The following is a 19,219-nucleotide window of genomic DNA, read 5'->3' on the forward strand; positions in this document are numbered from 1 at the left end:
AGACGAGAGTTTGTCCTGGTCTGCACGGAGCCAAGGGGGGAAGGAGTTGTCGCAGAGAAATGTGCAATTAATAGATAAGGTGCTGTCTAGGCTGTCTGCTTACGGCGGGTCGTATAGCTCTGTGCGTGGCAATAAGGCAGCATGACTGGCATGGGCGTGGTCGGCTTCGGGTTTCGGAAGCATGGCAGGAATTGATTTGGTAAGGGATTGGGAGCGGCACATGTCGAGCCAAGGTGACGCGCCCTCATCTTACGGTTAGGTGTCGAGGACAAGCGAGGCGAAGGATCAGGGCAGCTTCGGGCGCTAGTCAGCTGAGGTAAGCACCTTGTTTGCATCTCACAAGCAACGTCTGACAGAACCCCTGAGCAGCGTCGGCGAGGGGCAGGCAGGCAAGCAACACACATGTGCATCAGTACTTGGTTACGTAGGCGGCGCCGGGGGCGGCGGAGGTTGAATTTGGGCAATGCAAAGGTTAATTGCACGGACAAGGGCAGTGCAGGCGCATGTGGGAGTGGGAGTGGGAGAGGGAGTGGGAGTGGGAGAGCAGCGCCGGCAGGGCCGGGGGATCCCTATCGCCGCCTTATCACTCCACGCGCGTGGGGCGGGCGCTGGGCCGTTTCAGGGCTAGCGTGACCAGCCGTGCTCCATTTTTGGCACGCTGCTGGTGACCGAGTACCGCCAGAACCACGAGCGGCAGCGGGCAGCTCCCACGTCGAACCGCACACGGCTTTGGGGTTGCATGGCTACGGCGAGAAGGGCTTGACAGGCGTCTAGCAGCTGTCGACATGTGTGAAACGCATGCCACGTACGTCACGACGATCACGACACGCCGGGGCCAGGATCTTCGCAGACCTGGATGGCTTGGGTTGCGGCCAAGCCCAGCGCGCGCGCTGCTACTGCTGACGGCTGAGCAGAGCGAGGGGCGGGCGAGGCGGGGCGAGGGCGAGGCGAGGCAGAGGGGGACAAGGAGAAGGGAGGTGCATCGTGTGCTTGAGCCCGACTCGCTGCCGTGCTCGTATCGTATGCCCGTATTGTTGCATCTTGTCTGGCGCCAAGCGACGGGCTGCGACTGCTACCGTGACCGCCATTGAATGCCAGACGATGGCTGTGGGCGGCGGGTGGGGCACGAACACGAGACAGCAGCTTCGGGCGGGCGGCGGGCACGCGCAATCTCTCTCGGTGGCATTCGCCTTGGTGTGTCGTGTCGCGTCGTGTCGTGTCGTGTCGTGTGCTCAGCGTGAGCCCGAGCCCGAGCCCGAGCCGGTTGCGTGCAAAGCATGTTGGAGGGATGGGCGAGGGCGCGTGTAAGGATAGCGCAGGCGGGCGGCAATGCGCAGGCTTTTGTGTGCGTGCTAGCGGCGACCCTGGGCAATTTAGCTGCACGCCTACTCCGCACCTCCAGTACAAACGGCGGTTCCACCACGACCACGTTAACCTGGCCTCCCTGGCATCCCTGCCGCCGCCTGGCTGACGGCCCGTAGCCAGCTAAGTAACTAGTCCACCTGCACAGTCGGGCGGGCGTGCTGCTGCTGCTGCTGCTGCTGCTGTCCGAGTCTCTTTTCTGTCGCTGGACTGGCCGCTCCCTCACACCCTCCCCGCCCTCGCATTGCACCTCCCCGCCGTGCCATCTGCGTATCCGCATGTGCACGCGAGCCCGTTTCATGTGCCACCAGCCCGTTTGAGACGTCTCCTCGCCTCCAAACACGCCCGCCGCCGCCAATCGAGTCCAACACACGACCGCGTCTCGCAGCCTCGCAGCCGCCGCCCGCCCGCCCGCCGCCGCCACGCACGCGAGCAGATACAGACGCAGGAACGCCTCGCCAGCCCTGTCCGGCCCTGCACTGCCCTGCCCTGCCTCCCCACCCCCACCGCCTTCTCCCCGCCTAGCGCCTGAGCCAGCACCGCTGCTGCTGCTGCTGCTGCTGCTGCTGCTGCCACCGCTGCGCCCACCCGCCCGTATCTCACTACAACCACCACCACCACCGCTACCTCCACCACTACCTCCTCCTCCCCCTCGAGTCCCCCGACACCCCCACCGCCGCCACTACCGCCACCTCCACCTCCACCACCGCCACAACCACCAGCCGCGGGTCTGCAGGCACTACCACCACCACCATGGTGGAAGCACACGACGCCGCCAGCAAACTGTTCTCCAAGAGCCGCTGGAAGACAAAGATCCTCGACAAGACCAACGAGCTCGCGGCAGCCAACCAGGCCAAGAACAAGCCCGTCGACAATGACGACCTCAGCGCCTTCCTCAAGCCCTCCGTCGACCGCGCCGCCCAGCAACAACAGCAGCAGGAGGCCGCCGCCGCTGCCGCCGCCGCCTTCCTCAACCGCCCCCGTATAGACGTGAGCAGCGCCCAGCGATGGCCCGGTGCCCAGGCCATCATCAACAGTGGTGCCCAAAAGAGCCCGGGCCCGGGAGGCTTGAAGCTGGACAACCGCAAAAAGGGCCTCACCGTCAGCTTTGCGCGCACCGTACCCGATGTCATAGGCCATGGCGGCGACGAGTGCGAAGACCCAGCCATCCTGATTGCCAGGAACAAGAAGCCCGCCAGCGTGCTGCCCACAGAACAGCAGCCCCCGCAACCAGCCCCGCCAGCCGCTCCGCCAGCCGCTCCGCCAGCCGCTCCGCAAGTGCCCCCGCCAGCGCCCCAGCAAGATGACAGTCTGTTAGGCCGCATCAATGCCATTGGCAGGAGCCCGTCGCAGACCGAGTACAGAGACCCCTCACAGACCGAGTCCAGGATCAACCTCACCAGAACGCGTACAAATCCCGGCGAGCTCTCCCCCCCGCTCGGCCAGAAGATGCAGATTGGCCAGATCAACACCACAGCACAGCTCCCTCCCACACCCCCACGCTACCTGGGCACCATGGGCCTCGGCGAGCGACCCAAGGGCCTCTCGCGCGCCCCTACCGGCTTTGATAACATGATGTTGGAGTCGGGGGCGCAACAGCAGTCGGCGAGGCGGCCGAGCGAAGACTCTGTATACTCACAAGATTCAGACCTCTCGCCCATAGTCTCTAGATACCTGGCCGCGCGCGAGCCCACGATTGCAGAAGAAGACGACTTCCAACCAAAAATGCTGAAGCGCTCCCAGACTGGCTTCAGTACTCTCGGTGACGACGCAAGCGACGACTCGGCGCCCTCCGTCCCGCAAATACCCTCGCCACACACAGCCGAGCAAGAAGATGGGCACGCTTCGTTCGCAGCCAGAATCAAACAAAAGATGCGTTCAGAGGAAGGCAGAACCCTGCACGAGGCCTCGCAACGGGCAGCATCAGGCGAACGTCGAGACTCCGAGGGAAGCTCACAGCAGTCGCTTTCGGGCACCCCTCCGTCGTCCTATCGCACACTAGCAAACATAAAGAACCCATTCGACAATGCGCAGTTGGAGGGACGGGGGTCACCATGCGGCATACGCGACGTCAACGACGCCCAACGGTCAAGAGCCCGTGGACCGTCTCCGGCACAGAAACCAGTGCCGCCCGGCTCGTACCCAAACGATTTGGAAACACGGGCGCCTTCAGCGGGTCCATCGCTTCACACACCCTCCTGCACTTCCCCTCTTTCGCGCCCAGACCCTTTTACTAACCCAGCCATACAAAGAATAGCCTCTCCTGCCGACAAGCCCGTCCCCCGAGCTGCAAATGCAAGCCCTGCCGTCTCCCGAGCCACAAACGCAAGTCCTGCCGTCTCCAGCCCAGCTCAATCTTTCCAGGGAACCCCGTACTTCCAATCTTCGCAACCTCCGTCATCGCAGCCGCCCTCCCTTCCGCCCGCCCTCGCAATGCCGTCAGGACCCCCGGGCTCTCAACCGCCATCACGCTCTGGAACAAATGCCAAGCCCAGCGCCACACTTGGTCGCTCCGACACACGGTCTGCCAGCGAGCTCGCATACCAGGACTTTGCCGAACGCATTACACACATGAGAGGCATCTTTCAGCTAACCGCCCAGCTGGGTGGTAACATTAACAGTCACACGCCCATGGAGTGGCTGCGAGTCGCTACATGGTGGTTCCTCCGAGGTCGTTCTGGAATGGAAACCCTCATCCGAAGTCAGCCTAGGTCTGCCGAACCGCTGCTAGAGCGACTCTCTCAGCCTCACGTTGATTTGGCAAAGGTGTGGTGGATCATCACTGAAGTCCTGCCTAACCATCCCGGCCTACGAAAATACGGCGATGGGTCACCCGATGCCCAAGTTGAGCTTGCGCGACAGGCGGGAGACGCTGCGGGTGCAGAAGTCTATGACATTCAGAATGCCATTACCCACTACATGAAGTTGCTTATTGGGTCAATGAAGAAGCATCAGAGTATGCCGCCCACACAAGCTCTCATTCAAGGCCAGGACCAGTCAATATGGGAAGAGTACCCGTCCTTCACTCCAGATGTCGCCCCTGTACTTACTTCTGGACTCCCTGCCCCGCAAGGCGGCCAGCAACCGCCCAGTCTTTCGCAATACATTCCTCTTTCCGACACCAAGTCCGACTTTTGCTACTTCCGCATGTTTGTCAAAGCTTCGCTATCAACGGACGATCCTGCGACCGATCGCGTGCCAATGAATGCCGTCATATCTGTGCTGCGCACCAAGGACGACTATTCAGCTAAGCTTGCCATTTGCAGTCAAAACAATCTCATCAACATTCTGGTCGGTCCGAGCTCAGCAATCACGTGGAGAGACGTCAGTTGGAAGCAGCAAGCGCAGCAGATTACTGTGCAGCTGCGCCACGGATTTGTCCTCACCCTGGCATTGCATGAAATGGACTTCCGCAGTTTATGGTCTATTGTGAGCCATACCAGCCGGGTCGAGTCGGAGCTACGAGAGCGCAAGGACGAGCGATTTGCCTGCAGAATCCTTCTTCGGGAGGCCAGCTACAAGGACCCCGCAAACCCGGGCATGTTCCCCAATGAGCGTGTGCAAGGCTGCAGACTTCTCGTATTTCAGAAAATTGAACGCAGCAGTGAAGGCACCGGAAAGCGGAAACTACACCGAGGATACCGCATGGTTTTGGTGTCGCCACAGCAAGCGAAACAAGTTAGTCTGGTTACTCATGAGCTCGGGACCAAGCAAGAGCCTATGAATTTCGAATATGTCACCGAGCCGGACCAAGCCCCCGCCCTAAGGTTGCGTTTCCGTGAAGAAGGGCCCGAGAAGCGGTTGCGGGTATGCGTAGCCCACTTGGTTTTCCAGGATAGCAAAGATCGCAACAATGTATTTGGTACATTTACATCCATGAACGTCGCAGAGGGAGAGACTACCTTTGCCCAGGTCGCGCTGAAGGGATTCCATATTGAAAGTGCAGATGAGGTAGAGGGCTTCAGCTCACAAGGGAGTCGTGTACTTGAAAAGCTGCAGTGGGTCGAAGCAAAAGTTGTGAACCAAGATCCCGAATTGGCGGGATTAGAGTCTGCGCCTACTATCATGAGTGAGAGCCTGCGCATCATGTGCAGACATACTGCGGGTATTGTTTCCGATCGTATGAATCTGGGTAAGTTTACATGGCTTGTTCAAGTACAGGTGAGCCAAGGCTAACAAGGCTAGGCCCTGGTGAACTATTGGTTCGCCTTCCGGTTGACGGTAGTCCGGTACTCACCTTGCTCCGTGAAGCCCAGCAAGACATGGCTGTCGCTGTTGATGGAGGCCGAACCGATCCCAGCGTTCCTGAAGATCTCGCAAAGCTACTCCAGACTCTCACGAGCGCCTCAACCATACGACGGCTTACTTTCAACTCATTCAAAGATCTACACACTTTCCAGCTCGCTGTTACTGGCTTCAGCGTCAAGTTTGATGGGTATGTCTGCATCGATTCCATGTTTTGCGCCTTTTGTATGATGAGTAAAGTCTGCTTGTACTGACCAAACCTAGACTTGCCATTTCATTTTCTATTTCTCGTCGGCGCATGGTGGTTCCCATTTACAAGCAATGGACCGCCAACCGACTCCGTCTTCAGATTGTCGAGCAGGACAATATAGTCCAGCTCCTCGCCTTCTTTGAAGACTTTTCTCACGCCGATGCTATGAACTTTCAGCTACGCCTCACCGACACGTTTGAAAAGATAGACAAAAACGGCAAGTTTGGCGTGAAGCTGGTGGACGCAAAGTTTGCCCTGCCGGTCGACGAGCGACGTGGCGAAGGCAAGATTCAAAAAGCCGAAGGCAAACTGACCGGATGGTCGGGTATCAAGAGACGATTTGTATGCTTGGATGAAATCGAGTATCCAGGTGAACACGACGACATCCTGATCATGTTTGACTCTGCGGAAAGTAAGTATCAACCGTCTTTTAACGTCTATAGTAAATACAAGCTAATTTACCGTTCTAGCACGCGACTGCTTCGCTGATTCCCTCCCGGCTGCGACCATGGATCGTAAATTCACTGTTCGAAGAAAGATATAGATGAGCTCCTAGTTGCATCTTTGGACCTCTTTACGCCTTTTTTCGACATCTCTCTCTCTCTCTCTCTCTCTTTTATTGAACCTCACCTCACCTCACTGTTATACAGCGGCAACAACACCCACACCCACACCTATATTCCCTTTGTACAAATTCAAGTCACCCAAGCTTTTGACCATTCTCCTCCTCGGCCTCTTTGTTTTTGTTGGTAGGTTCATTGATTAGCTGTTTTTTTTCTGCTTTTTCTCGAGTCTGGCGCTTGCTTTTCTCTTCTTTTCCCGCTTCCTTTTTTTCTCTTCTTCTTCTTTTCTGTCTTTTCTTTTTTTTGCGCTTCACGTGGGGTTTGCATAGAGGCGTTTCTTCTGGGGGGGGGGGCCTCCTGCCATTGCCATTGTCTTGCGTTTTTTTTTGCTTTTCTTCGGTTCTTCTCTTGGATCGGCGCGGCGTTGGTCTAGGTTTAGGTGTAATGCTGCCTCCCTTACTTGGCCTGTCTGCTATGCGGTGCGATGCTATGCGATGCGATGCTAGCTCGAGTCAGCTTCTTTTCTGACTGACTCCCTCTCTCTCTCTCTCTTGCTTTGGGGGAAACAAAAAGGGGAGCTATTTTGATCGGTCGGTTGTTCGATTGGTTGGTTGCAAGCAGGGTGGATGTGCTGCTGTTGCTACTGTTGTTACTGTTTCTTTCTTTCTTTTTTTTGGCGTTCATACACTGGTGTGGATGGGCGGGGGTGGAGCGGTCTTCTGTCGAGTTTTTTCTTGTCTGTTAGTTTGTTTGTCCATGTCCTTTGGGTTTTTGGTCTGGTTTGGGACTTGTGCTGTTATATTTTGTAGGAAATATAAAGTGCTATAGCTACCGCTACAGCTATGGTGGATAAGGAGCTAAGAAAGATTGTTACTGCTTGTCCTTCTTCTTCTTCTTCTTCTTCCATTTCCGCTTCTTCTCCCCCATCCCATGCTTCTTCGTGTTCTTCTTCTTCTTCCTCTTTTGATACAGGATGTTTGAAAAAGCAGAGGTTTTGCCATGTTTATAATGGCATGTCTTGTTTTCGCCCTTATTCTTATTCACATTTATGTGTTTTACTTGACGTAGCAGCCACTTTCATTTGTGTGTCAAGTCTAATAGTTACACACACACACACATACATACATACATAGGGAAAGAGACAAATTGTTGCAAGAACAGTGTGCGCATGTCATTGGTATTTGAGATTTTATCCGTAGTCAGTCTGTCTGCATCGGGCCATTGTCGTTTAATTGAGCGTGCTTACGAGACAACGTCAACAGCAACGACAGCGATCAAGAGGCCAGCGACTACACATTGTACCAGAGCATGCTACAACCACAGCTAGCATAACAAATCATGCGGTACGAAAAACCGTCTCTTCTCAATCTCATCTCCGCCTAACCGTCCTTCGGAAGAAAGCAAGCAAGCAAAGCAAGCAAAGCAATGCCTGTGGCAGGAAAGAAGAAGAAGCAAGAAAGAAGAGAAGAAACAAGTGGAAGAAAACGTATTAAACCATATTCAGCCATTGAATAGAGAGAAAGAAGAAGAATTCAAAGTCGAAGCAGAAGAAGTAGAAAGAAGTAGAAAAGAAGAACAAGGTATAAAGCTGACAAGAAATCACGCTTGCTCTTCTCTCATGCCGAGGCAAAAAAAAAGAAAAAAAAAGTCTGAATAAAAAGGACTGAACTGAAACGTAGAAGAAAATATAAAGCAAAAATCTGCAAAAAAAAGTGACTAATGGTGTGTAAAGTTTCAAGGAACGCTTCAAGGCTGATGGCATAAAATGATGAATGATGATAATGATGATGATGATGATGTATCAACGAATCGAGGTATCGAGCGTGCGCGAAATTCGGAGAGTCGTTACGGTCGTAAAAAAGGGTTGCTGGTATGGGGTCATGGCATGCGTATGCTAGAATAAAGATGAGGTATATGAAGAAGGCAAATGCTTAGTATGCAGATGGCGGTGTGTGTGTGTGTGTGTGTGTGGGTGGGTGGGTAGATGGCAGTATGCCAGATATATCGCGTACTAAAAGACACGAGAGAAAAAGAAGCTAGCTTCGTAGCTTCCGACTCATGACAGCGTGGGTGAGTCAAGCGTCGTGGGATCGACGTAGTACTTTTGACCGATGCTGCGCCGAATCTTTTCCCTTCTCTTCTCGGTACGGCGCTCTTTCAGCTTCTCCTTGACTCCAGAAATACCAATGTACTGAACATGGTACTTTTTCAAGCCTGGAAGACGCTTTCCTTGTCTCCAAGAGTTGCCGCGACGCCGTGATTGTTCATATTCAATAGAGAGGTTGTCCGGAAAAGAAGTGGTGCGGCGGAGTTCGGGACTCGAGCGGCGCTTGGTAATTCCACCTCCACCATGTCGACCCAAAGGCTGTGTGGGCGCTTGAATAATGACTTTAGGTGAAGATCCACGAGGAGAGCGAGTGAAGTGTGAAGGGAGAGTGACCTGGTGGCGACGTTTGTTCGTACCGTGGCGTTCAACACCAAGCGAGTTGCCAATCAAGAAGCCACCAGAGTTACGGGAGCCACGGAGGCCCCCTTTCAGCTTCTTAAGAGTATTGGCCCGTCTTGGCGTCTCTGGCTCTGGCTCTGGGTCTTCGACATCACTTGTGTCACCGCCCTGGGGAAGCCTGTCGAGCTCTTCGTCGTCTGATTCGCTGTCCGAGAACTCATCCCAAAAGCCGCGTGGACGCCAAAAAGGATGAAGCGTACCGTCTTCATCATTCACCGTGGGCACGTGTGGATTGCGATGTGTGTGCTTTTCCGAGTCACTGTCCTGCGATCGACTGTTTCCTTTGCGAGCCCATAGTGGTGCCATGAGATTATCCGAGTACCGTCGCGCTCGCTGCAAGACAGAGAGCCGGCGTTGTGGGTGGGAATCAGAGCGCCGGGGCGGACCTGGCGGTGATGCAGCCAATGGCCTTTCAAGCTCCTCCATGGGGGTGGGCGGGATGAAGTTGATCTTGGGTGGTTCTGGCGGGTCTCGGGGGTTGAGGAGCGGCGAATCGACAGAGCCGGTCGCCAGCAGGTCGATCTGCATTGGGGGCGTTGAAGGCTCCAAGGTCAAGGTCGGCTGCGACGGCTTTTCTTCACTACTACTACTACTGTCTTGGCGAATAGGCGCAGGAGACGGCACTGTTTGTGCAAGCCGAGGATCCTGCGGGGTCAAGAGCGTGGCGCCAGTCAACTGGCGTTGTTCAGACAGCATTGAGTTACCTCGGGCCAACTGTTGCACAACAAGGAGAGAATGGTTGTTGTGGGGATAGATGCTAACAGCAGTGGCCTCGGTGACTTCAATCGTATCAGAAAACTGGGAAAACGGCGTGGACTGAGAATAGAGATGGCGGGCCATAGCATGCTCCTCGGTCCGTGAGGCTGAGCGATCGAAACTGACACGGCCATGTTCTCCAGAGTTGGCAGAGTAACGCTTCCATTCATGATCGCTGAGGCCAGATCGGGACCTCATTTCGGGCGACACGGAGGAGCGATCGTTGTGAAGAGAGAATCGCTTTGGGTCCCAGGATCCTGGCCTTGACGCGCGTGAGCCTTGGCGCATAATTGGTGACCCTTCCTTGGGCGGCGGGAGCTTGTTCAGGTTCTCAGTCGTGGCAGGATTGGGATTCGCAGCAACTACATTGGATTCCTCGGTAGCCTGAGCATCCCCAATCAGGTGTCGAACCCGATCCAGCAAGGCAGATGGCACGCGGGCTTCTCCGGGGGGATGACTGGCACCCAGGAAAAGATCACGCTCCGCCGGACCATCTACGCCCTGGTCGGGCAGGTCGGGGAGATTGTTCTCGATACCAGTCGGCAGCTTCGTGTCTGGGATAACGGGAGGCAGCTGTCGGACCTTTTTGGAAGTTGGTGATGGCTGGCGTGGCTTTGGCGAAAGCGTGGGCGATGGTACGCGCTCAGGTGCGGGTGGCTCGGTGAAGGGGGTTTTCCTAGGGCTTGGACTTGGCGGAGGCAATATTTCGGTAAAGTTTCGCGGTTTTGAGGAACGACTTGTACGTCTCGAAGGCTCGGGGGCAGAGTTGATGCGTTTGTGTTGACTACCACCCAGTCGTGCTGCTGCGCTATGTCTGCTCAGTATGTCCGCGGCAGGTTGCAGTACATGGCGTACAGACTCTTGATGCGCCATGGTATGAGCTGAGCTGTCGATGGTTTTCTGTCGCAGTGATAATGAAGGGGATAGGATGCGCTGGGAGGCCAATATGTCCGAGCCGACGCTGCCTCTGTTTCTGTCAACGATGCTGGTCCTCTTATGCACCAAACGATGGGGCGGAATGCTGTCGGCCTGGGATATCATCGAGTTGCGGCTTGAATGGGTGTCGGAGCCAAGTTCTGCTGGTGAGCTCACGTCTCTTCTGTACGCCATATTCCTCCCCGAGTGTCGCAAGGTTTGCATCCTCTGTGGCGTAGTAACGATAACATGGGCCGAAACGACTGTCGAGGCAACCGACGATGTCGACAGTCGCTTGCTGCTCGCATCGCGCTGCTTGTCGATAGACATGCGCCTGCTGTCGGCGGGCCAACCAATTGACTGGGCAAAGTTTTCGACCGAGGGCGTGACTGGGCTGCTGTGGCCGACTTCGACGCGTTTGCGCAGGCTGGGGGCGTTGCGGGCTCGGGTGGTGGGCGAGGGAGAGGCGGTTTCGACGACGGTGACGGCGGGATCCGCAGTCTTTTTAGGCGACTTTGATTGCGGTCTGCGCTTCTTGCGTATTGTTATGTTGCGCATGAGCTCGGTGTTCCACTCGCGGTCTGGGATGTCGGCCATGGTCGGGGAATCCTTGTCTGCACCTGCCTGTTTGGCGGCTGCATCCACGTCGGCCGTAGCAGGGAAGGCGGTGCGTGAGGGGGTCGTGGGCGTGACATCATTTTTGTCCTGTTCGAAAGCGAGTCGCCGTCCGCGGTCTTCTTCGACGGTGTTTGGGCGTTCGTCTGCAGGCGTCGCACACGTGCTCTCTTCGCGGTCCGAGAAAAAGGGTTCTTCTCGCGCAGTCTGGTACGACGTGGCCCGCGAAGAGGGATACGTGAGGATTGGCGGGCGTTGAAGGGTGGCGTTGGAGGTGTTGGAGGCGTTTGTTCGCGGCGGGCTTGGGTCGGGGGTTGGAGGACTGCGCGCATTGACAGGCGTGCTGAGGCACGACTTGTGGGATATGAGCGAATTGCGCACGCTGTCGGCATGCGGCGGCGGGTCTACATGGTCGACGGATTTGCCGTCCTGCGAGGCGGTGGGGGGCGTGGGCGGCAGGCCTGTGTCTGCGCCGTTTCGCATGCCTGGAGAGGCCAGGGGCGTGCTGTTTTGGCTGCAGAGAGTGGAGTCGCTGTCGTCGCCGGCGTGTGTCGAGTGCACATCAGGGCGATCCAGGGGCACCGGGGTCGAGGTTGCGTCGCGCAGCAGGTCGGGGCGGCTAGGGAAGTGCTTGGAGTGGCGGAGGTTGGGCGCGGCTTGGAAGGACGACTCGAGCCTGGCATAGAGGCCAGGCTTGGATTCAGCCATGGCTGCAAGATGGGACTGGGAGAGAGTGCTTCAGGACAGGGCCATGTCGTTGGGCGTCGGGGGGGCGGGCAGCAGCAGGACCCTGGCGTGGATTGGTCTGTGGGTGTATGTGTGTGTATGTAGGGAGCCGCCAACGATGGCGAGAACCGTGGGCGGTGACGCAGGTAGCCTCGCAGCTGCAGCGCCAAGCCAAGCGTTCACGATGGAGGCCTAGCGGGCGCACTTGGGGAGCGGTGGGAGTGGGAGAGGCGAGAATTGCTGGCGGGCGAGCGGGCGGACGGCCGACGGGATGGCGAGGCAAAAGGCGCACGAGGCGAGGCGGGCGGGCGAGGCGGGCGGGAGGGCGGGCGGGCGCGAGAGAGAAAGAGAGAAAGAGAGAAAGAGAGAAAAGAGAGAGAGGAGAGGAAGAGAGGGCTCGAGGGTTAGTGCACGTATGTATGTATGTAGGTATGTATGTGTGTGTGTGTATGTGTATGTAATGTGCAAAGGACGCAGCAGGCAGGGGAGCTGGCGCCGTGTCGATGCGCGCACACGTCTGGGCACGCAGATGGCGGCCTCCAAGGTTTCGGGCGGGCGACTGGGTGGCCGAGGGCGACGAGTCCAGCTGCGAGCGCCTCTCTCTCTCTCTCTCCTGGGGCCTGCTTCTGCGCCGTCGTCGTCGTCGTCGTCGTCGTCGGGGGCGGTGGTGATGGATGCAATGCGGCGGAGAGGCAACCGTGTAAGTATCTCTCTACCTCTCTTTCCCCCCAGCATGCACAATTGCACATGACCTTGGCGGGCGAACGTGGAGCAGCGAGCAGCGAGCAGCGAGCAGCCTAACGCTAATGCCCTCGTCCTATTCGCCCTGCCGCCCCCCCACTAAAACACCACGCCCTTCTGCGCCTTCCTCTTCACTCGCTGCTCGCCCGCCGCCGCTGCATCCACCGCCTGCAACTCCCCTCTCCCTCTCCCTCTCCCTCTCCCTCCCTCTCACACCACCCACCCCCAGGCCCAGCGGCACTCCGGCTGCCCGCATCGCCGTGCAATCATGTGCCCAGCCATCTGCCCAAGTACCAGGCACCTCGCCCGGACCGGTACCGGTACGTACCTATACCTACACCTGCCTCTCCAGCCTGGCGGCGCATGCAGCTGTCCCCACTGCACGCCCCTCTCGGCCCAGCACAGCTTGCATGCACTACCACGACTCAACGCGCCTACAGCTGTTTCAGCTTCTCGGCCTGTCCATGTCGAAAAAAAACCCCGATACAAGCTCGGAGCGGTTGTCGTACCATGACACGTCAGACGCGCTATCTTAACGCTGCCGCTAGTGAGCCACGCATTTCCACGATTCGTTCTTGGACCCTCATGAGCATGCACTAGCCCTTCAAACATTCCACAGGTACCGCCGCCAAATCAAGCACGAGATCGTCCTCTGCCTGCCATCACGATGGCGCAATCGCAGTGCTGCATTCCCCAGACCACCCTATCTGGCTGATTGCGAGCTTCACAACCACAGCCCTCAGCCTTGCAATATGCATGATGCAAGTGACGTCACGACCATCGCCGTTATCCTTACGTGCAATGTTCATCACAGCGGATCCCACGAGCCACTGCTCGATCAATCTCTGGTCATAGATGAAGGACGGATATTCCAATAGACAGAAACCCAATTGACTCACAACATGTCCCGCATCAGCTCCCAAAATGCATGCCATTGCAGTCACAGAATATGGTCCCATTGCCAATCTCAAAGCCATTGACATCCCAAATCCCTCAGATCCTCAGGGTCATGAAGTCCTCGTTCACATCCACGCCTGCTCCATAAACCCAGTCGACACCAAAGTCCGAGCGGGCACCTACGACGACTATCCCGACTACTATGAGCGTACCCCCAGCCTGCCCCAGATCCTCGGTTTCGACGGTGCTGGAGTTGTCGCGAGTGTCGGATCAGACGTCAAAGAATTCAAAGCTGGTGACGAAATTTACTATGCCGGGTCGCCTATCCGCCATGGAAGCAACGCAGAATTCCAGCTCGTAGACTCGCGAGCTGTAGCCCTGAAACCGAAGAGCTTGGACTGGGGTCAGGCTGCTGCTATGCCCTTGACGTGGATCACCGCCTACGAAGCCCTCGTCGAACGCATGGACATCCAGAAGGGCGAAAACGCCGGCATCCTTATCATCAACGGCGCAGGCGGCGTCGGGAGCGTGGCCAGTCAAATTGCGCGCCGCGTCCTCAATCTCCCGGTTGTAGTGACCACGGCATCGAGAGACGAAACAGTCAGCTTCTCAAAAGACGTCGGAGGCGCTACACATACCATCAATCATCACAATGATATTGCCGACGAGGTGGACAAGCTGAAATTAAGTGTGCCCATCAGGTACGTCTTCATCACACACACCCCGACATCAGGCTACTTGGCACCTGCAGCAAAGGTCTGCGCACCTTTTGGAAAGGTTTGCTCCATTGTCCAAGACAAGGAAATGTCCATGTACGGCACCGAGTTCATGGCAAAGAGTCTGACTTTTGTCTGGGCCCTCTTGGGGACCAAGCCGTATTATGGCGTCCAGGTCGAGAGCCACGGAAAGATATTGAGAGACCTGGCAAAAATGCTAGATGACGGGGCCATCAAGTGCCATTGTACGCAGAAGCTCAAGATCGACGAAGAGGGTATAAGAAAGGCACATGACATCATCGAGGGCGGCAAAGCCATTGGCAAAGTTGCGCTTGAATTCTGAGCGTATATAGCCATATTGGATGATAAAATTCATAGTATCGCGACGCTAGTTTCTTCCCGTCCATTCAGTCTGACGTCAACCCCCGCCATGTCGTTTCCCGTTCGGGTAAGCATTTCCCTCGACTACCACACTTGGACAATACACGATGAATATATGTCCTTGCTGCAGACCAACATCACACTCGGGTTTCAAAACATCCAAATTTCATATGCCACCATGCCTATCAAAGTCCATTCCTACAAGCTGCCCCCGACGCCACTGATCCCAAATTCGCCCTACCCGCTCCTGCACTACCCAGGCCTGCTCAAAGACACCGTCACAGCCCCAGACTTCCGCCCAACACAGCTGCTAGACGTGTACGCGAAAAACGGGTGGCAAACCCAATGGATCGCAAAGTACGGCCCAGACATCCAGTCGCACTACCACTCGACCACGCACGAGGCCATGACGGTGATATCCGGCCTTGGCGCCACCATCCGCTTTGGCGTCGCCGACTCGCCCTCATGGGAGCCAGCCCTGTATCCTCCGGGCGCGAGGGGCCCTGACGGTGAAGCAGGCGGCGTGGAGATTGAGGCGCGCATCGGCGACGTGTTTATCATTCCTGCGGGCGTGTCGCACAAGACATTTGCACCGTCACCCGAGTCGCTGGAGTTGGCATTCCACCAGCCACACGATATCGAGGCGGGAAATGCACGAGACGTCAGTGCCGAGGCTGAGGCGCAGCGAAGAGCCTTCTTTGAGCAAGTGCGCGTAAACGGCGAGTTTATGATGATGGGCGCGTATCCGTATGGGCGCGTGTGGGATTTCAAGATTGGAGGCGAGCATGAGGGGAGGGAGGGCGACGTTTGGAATCTGCCTATTCCGGAGAGCGATCCTGTGTTGGGCGAGAGTGGGGAGGGTCTTGTTGGGCTGTGGAGGTAATAGGGATGTGGTAGTGCTGGGTATGAGAGGAGTAATAGTATCAACTATTATTATATCACACATATAATTTGCTGGTATGAATGACTATAGTGATCTGGAGAGAGTACAGCATAAGACTCGTATTCGACGCTTTCTAGTCGATCACTTAACGTACCTCGTCTCAAACCCTCCTCAGTGAAAAAGGGGTGTCTATTGTGGCAGAATACAGATATATCAATAAATATCTCTATCTGTCGTTTCCATCATTCTTCTCAGATGCCCGTTTCCTACGGAATTAAGTTCATGGCGCCGCTGCCCAAGTACCTGGTCCGCTTCAAAACTCCGACTCTGCCCTTGTCGGCGCTAGTTCCCACACGCCCTACAAGCTGCAAGTGATCGAGTGGCTGTGATATATAACCCACTGCACTTCCCCGACGCATTGCACTTGGATTCGACCATTTACTTCGTCTCTTCGCCTTGTTCTTATTTGCTCACTTTTTTTCCAGGTTTTTTGACTTTACCGACACTTGTCAAGGCTCGCTGTCTCTCATGTCATGTCATGGCATGGCATCACTGGTCAGGCGCTAGACCACTTCCTTCTTAGCGCTGTTGGTTCGCCTGAAGACAAGGACAACGCAACGTCGTACTGGAAATCCTTCCACGGCCGTCCACCTACACCTAGGCATGGCAGCGCTGGCACAGGCTCGCTAACACCAACAACATGCCGCTGTTAACCGCCCCTCACATACATGGCTCGAGCCTGAAGCTTCCCAGGACAGCGATTGGAACCACTCCAACTCTGGCTAAATGGCTGGACCACCACCCGCCAAGCCATTCCGCAGGACCAAGCCCTTGCAACTGATAACACCGGAATCCAGCGCCTTTGCCTTTGCAGTCGAGCTGACGCCCAGCCCACCGCGGGGCCTCGTCGATGATGCCGCCCTGAATCCAGGCAACCCCCGTATGTCGCGTGATTGCGCTCCATCGCATGGCCAAGACGACGCCCGTTGGTACCAAGAGTGCCGCTGTTCCGCTTACGCGATTGTTACCACCGGTGGCGGTCATGCCAATATCCACCCACCCTGACAACCGCCTGTCTGGAACGGATTCGGCACCTTGCCAGGGCGCTGTTCCAGGACCGGACCAATGGCATTTACCATGGCCATGACACCCGACCCATGGGCCCTCTGGCTGGAGCGCTAGCTGAGCCACCACACAGCATCTGGGGATACCTTGGGAACAGACGCCACACTGCTAGTGCTGGTTGTAGAAGGAAGGTGGGCGATTGCTGGGGCTCGGCGATGCTTGGGCTTTTGATACGCATGGTGCAGTCGAGCATCGGGTCCCGTCGCCTGCGCTCGTTATATACCACGCTCGTTTGTTGCAAGGCTCACGGCTGAATCTGCTCTCCCTGCACCCGGCAACTTGTCCCTTGGGGAGGTTCATTGACCCCGACGCTCTGCTTGGAGTCATCAACTCTTTTTTATACACCCTCACGTGTACCCTGGTCAACGCAACATGGACGCGGCTAAAAGAATCTTGTTGAAGCTCTCGCCCGAGCCGAAAAAGGGCGAGGATGGCCGCGACATGTTCGGCAACCGCATCCAGTTCGTCCTCTGCGCCATGGGCGGTGCTGTTGGACTCGGAAACTTGCTCCGTTTCCCCTCGGTCGTATACAACAACTACGGCCTCCAGTTCTTCATTCCATACCTTATCGCCCTGTTTTTCGTTGCGCTTCCTCTCCTGGTCCTCGAGATCTCCATCGGTACCGTCTACCGTGGTGGCCCTGTTCTCGCGTGGCATAGCAACAACAAGCGGGCCAAGGGCATTGGACTCTCAATTGTCTTCAATGGTGTAAGTAAATTCTAGCTCACTTGGGAACGACACTAATGTGTCTAGTACGTTGTCGTCACCTACTACGTGCCACTCCTAGCATGGGTGATGAAGTACTTTAGTCGATCGTTCCAGAGCCCGCTGCCATGGAAAGGCCAGGATCTCAGCGAATACTTTGCTAATGTAATCGTTGCCAATGTGCCTGCGTCCTCTACCGGCAGATTAAACCCTGACGGCAGCGTCGCCTCCTACACACAGTATGCGGGTACAGGCATGTTGGGCGAGACTGCTGGTTGGGCCATCTTCACTTGGTTTGTTACCTGGCTCTGTATCTTTAGGGGTGTTGGAATGACTGGCCGCGTCATCTACGTCACCATGGGCCTTCCACTCGTTCTCATCATCATTCTGATCGGCCGTGGATGCTCCCTCCCTAATGCAGGAGAAGGTATCAAGCTGTATTTTGCCACATGGAGAACATCTGCACTTCAGAGTCCTAAGATCTGGCAAGCGGCGTTTGGCCAAATCTTCTTTTCTATCGGAGTCGGCTTTGGGTACGTAAATTGCATAAACACTAGACCTGATACTAACGACACAGATACTTCACATCCTGGGCGTCCTACTGCTCACAGCACTCCAACGCTGTCCAAGATGCTCTCATTATTGGATTCAGCAACTCGGCTGTCGAGATCATCGCCGCGTTTTCCGTGTTTGGCGTCGTTGGATACCTGGGCATCGACCCTTCGAGTGGCGCACAGCTCGGCACCTTTGTCACTGGCTTCATCACCTACCCAGAGGCTCTGGCTCAAATGCCCGGTGCACCCTTCTTCTCTGTCGTCTTCTTCTTCACCCTGTTCCTGCTGGGTCTCACCTCTGCTTTCTCCCTCCTCGATGTCATGACGACGATGATTTTGGACACCGACTGGGGCAAGAGGTTCCCTCGCTGGGTCATCTACACTACCGTGACAATCATATCCGCTCTCATTTCGCTCATCTACTGCACCGAGTTCGGTCTTCAGGCCTTGGACGCAGTCGACACCTACATCAACGACGTGGCCCTCTTCTTCGTCGTCTGGTGCGAGAGCTTTGCCGCAACATCGCTGTACCGCTGCAAGGATGTCGCCAACCAGGTCGGCTGGTCTGGCTACCTCATCTTCACCTTTGGATTCGTCACTGCCCAGGCTCTCGGTGTCGGCGTTGCTTACGGCTCGGAACCCGGTGTTGGTGCTGGCGTCGGCTTTGCCTTCTTCATCCTCTTCACATTCCTCAGTCTCTTCGCAGCAAAGGACCCAGCGATTCCCGCACCCAGGTTCTGGGGCAACAACAAGTACTTGAACCGTCTCTGGTGGGTTTCTTTCTACCCCGGCTACCAGCTCTCGCGCGACCTTAACGTCGTCATTGGCGTGGGTAAGAACTGGAGCATCCCGTACTTCTGGGCTCCCATCATGAAGGTACGTCTTTTTCACCCCTAGAAGCTCTACATTCCGCCTAAGCTAACACGAGATTCCAGTTCATCTCCGGCCCCATTCTCGCCATCGTCCTTTCTTTGGCGTTCCCCAAGTTCACCACCCAACACATGTTCGACCCCATTATGATCTACGGCTTCAGCATCGTACACCTCGTCGTTCCCACCATTGTCCTGTGCATGCTGCTCCCCTCTTGGTTCAACTTTATCGTTCCTTCCAGCAAAATTGCGCTTGGCGACAAGCCCGTGGCGCCCATGGAGACGATTGACAATGCCAACGAGATCATGGTGCTTGCCAGCGAGGAGAGCCATGTCCAAGGTACCTACAACGAGCCTCTTCAAGAGAAGCATTAGAGAGTTTTCACTTCCTGCAGATTCGATATTTGGAA

At 56.1% G+C, this 19,219-nt stretch overlaps 5 protein-coding genes across 5 annotated transcripts; 4 read left to right on the top strand and 1 right to left on the bottom strand.

Annotated features, from left to right (window-relative positions):
- Positions 1–2,115: 2,115 nt before the first annotated feature.
- SETTUDRAFT_19055 (uncharacterized protein) lies at positions 2,116–6,401 on the top strand (the record flags this gene model as incomplete). The annotated part of the gene is made up of 4 exons (XM_008026677.1): positions 2,116–5,494; positions 5,548–5,797; positions 5,872–6,269; positions 6,328–6,401. The coding sequence occupies 4 exons, from the start codon at positions 2,116–2,118 to the stop codon at positions 6,399–6,401; spliced, it is 4,101 nt and encodes a 1,366-aa protein (XP_008024868.1).
- Positions 6,402–8,402: 2,001 nt separating this feature from the next.
- On the bottom strand, positions 8,403–11,920 carry SETTUDRAFT_134704 (uncharacterized protein; the record flags this gene model as incomplete). Its single annotated transcript, XM_008027022.1, has 1 exon — positions 8,403–11,920. One exon carries the CDS (start codon positions 11,918–11,920, stop codon positions 8,477–8,479), a length of 3,444 nt encoding a protein of 1,147 aa, XP_008025213.1. The 3' UTR covers positions 8,403–8,476.
- A 1,683-nt stretch (positions 11,921–13,603) lies between these two features.
- On the top strand, positions 13,604–14,635 carry SETTUDRAFT_41160 (uncharacterized protein; the record flags this gene model as incomplete). Its single annotated transcript, XM_008026909.1, has 1 exon — positions 13,604–14,635. One exon carries the CDS (start codon positions 13,604–13,606, stop codon positions 14,633–14,635), a length of 1,032 nt encoding a protein of 343 aa, XP_008025100.1.
- A 216-nt stretch (positions 14,636–14,851) lies between these two features.
- On the top strand, positions 14,852–15,556 carry SETTUDRAFT_30879 (uncharacterized protein; the record flags this gene model as incomplete). Its single annotated transcript, XM_008026805.1, has 1 exon — positions 14,852–15,556. The coding sequence occupies one exon, from the start codon at positions 14,852–14,854 to the stop codon at positions 15,554–15,556; it is 705 nt and encodes a 234-aa protein (XP_008024996.1).
- Positions 15,557–17,053: 1,497 nt separating this feature from the next.
- On the top strand, positions 17,054–19,184 carry SETTUDRAFT_19059 (uncharacterized protein; the record flags this gene model as incomplete). Its single annotated transcript, XM_008026678.1, has 4 exons — positions 17,054–17,389; positions 17,435–17,919; positions 17,964–18,816; positions 18,876–19,184. The coding sequence occupies 4 exons, from the start codon at positions 17,054–17,056 to the stop codon at positions 19,182–19,184; spliced, it is 1,983 nt and encodes a 660-aa protein (XP_008024869.1).
- Between the last annotated feature and the right edge of the window lie 35 nt (positions 19,185–19,219).

This window comes from Exserohilum turcica (assembly GCF_000359705.1).
Source record: "Exserohilum turcica Et28A unplaced genomic scaffold SETTUscaffold_2, whole genome shotgun sequence".
In the NCBI taxonomy this organism is placed as follows: Eukaryota; Fungi; Ascomycota; class Dothideomycetes; order Pleosporales; family Pleosporaceae; genus Exserohilum; species Exserohilum turcicum.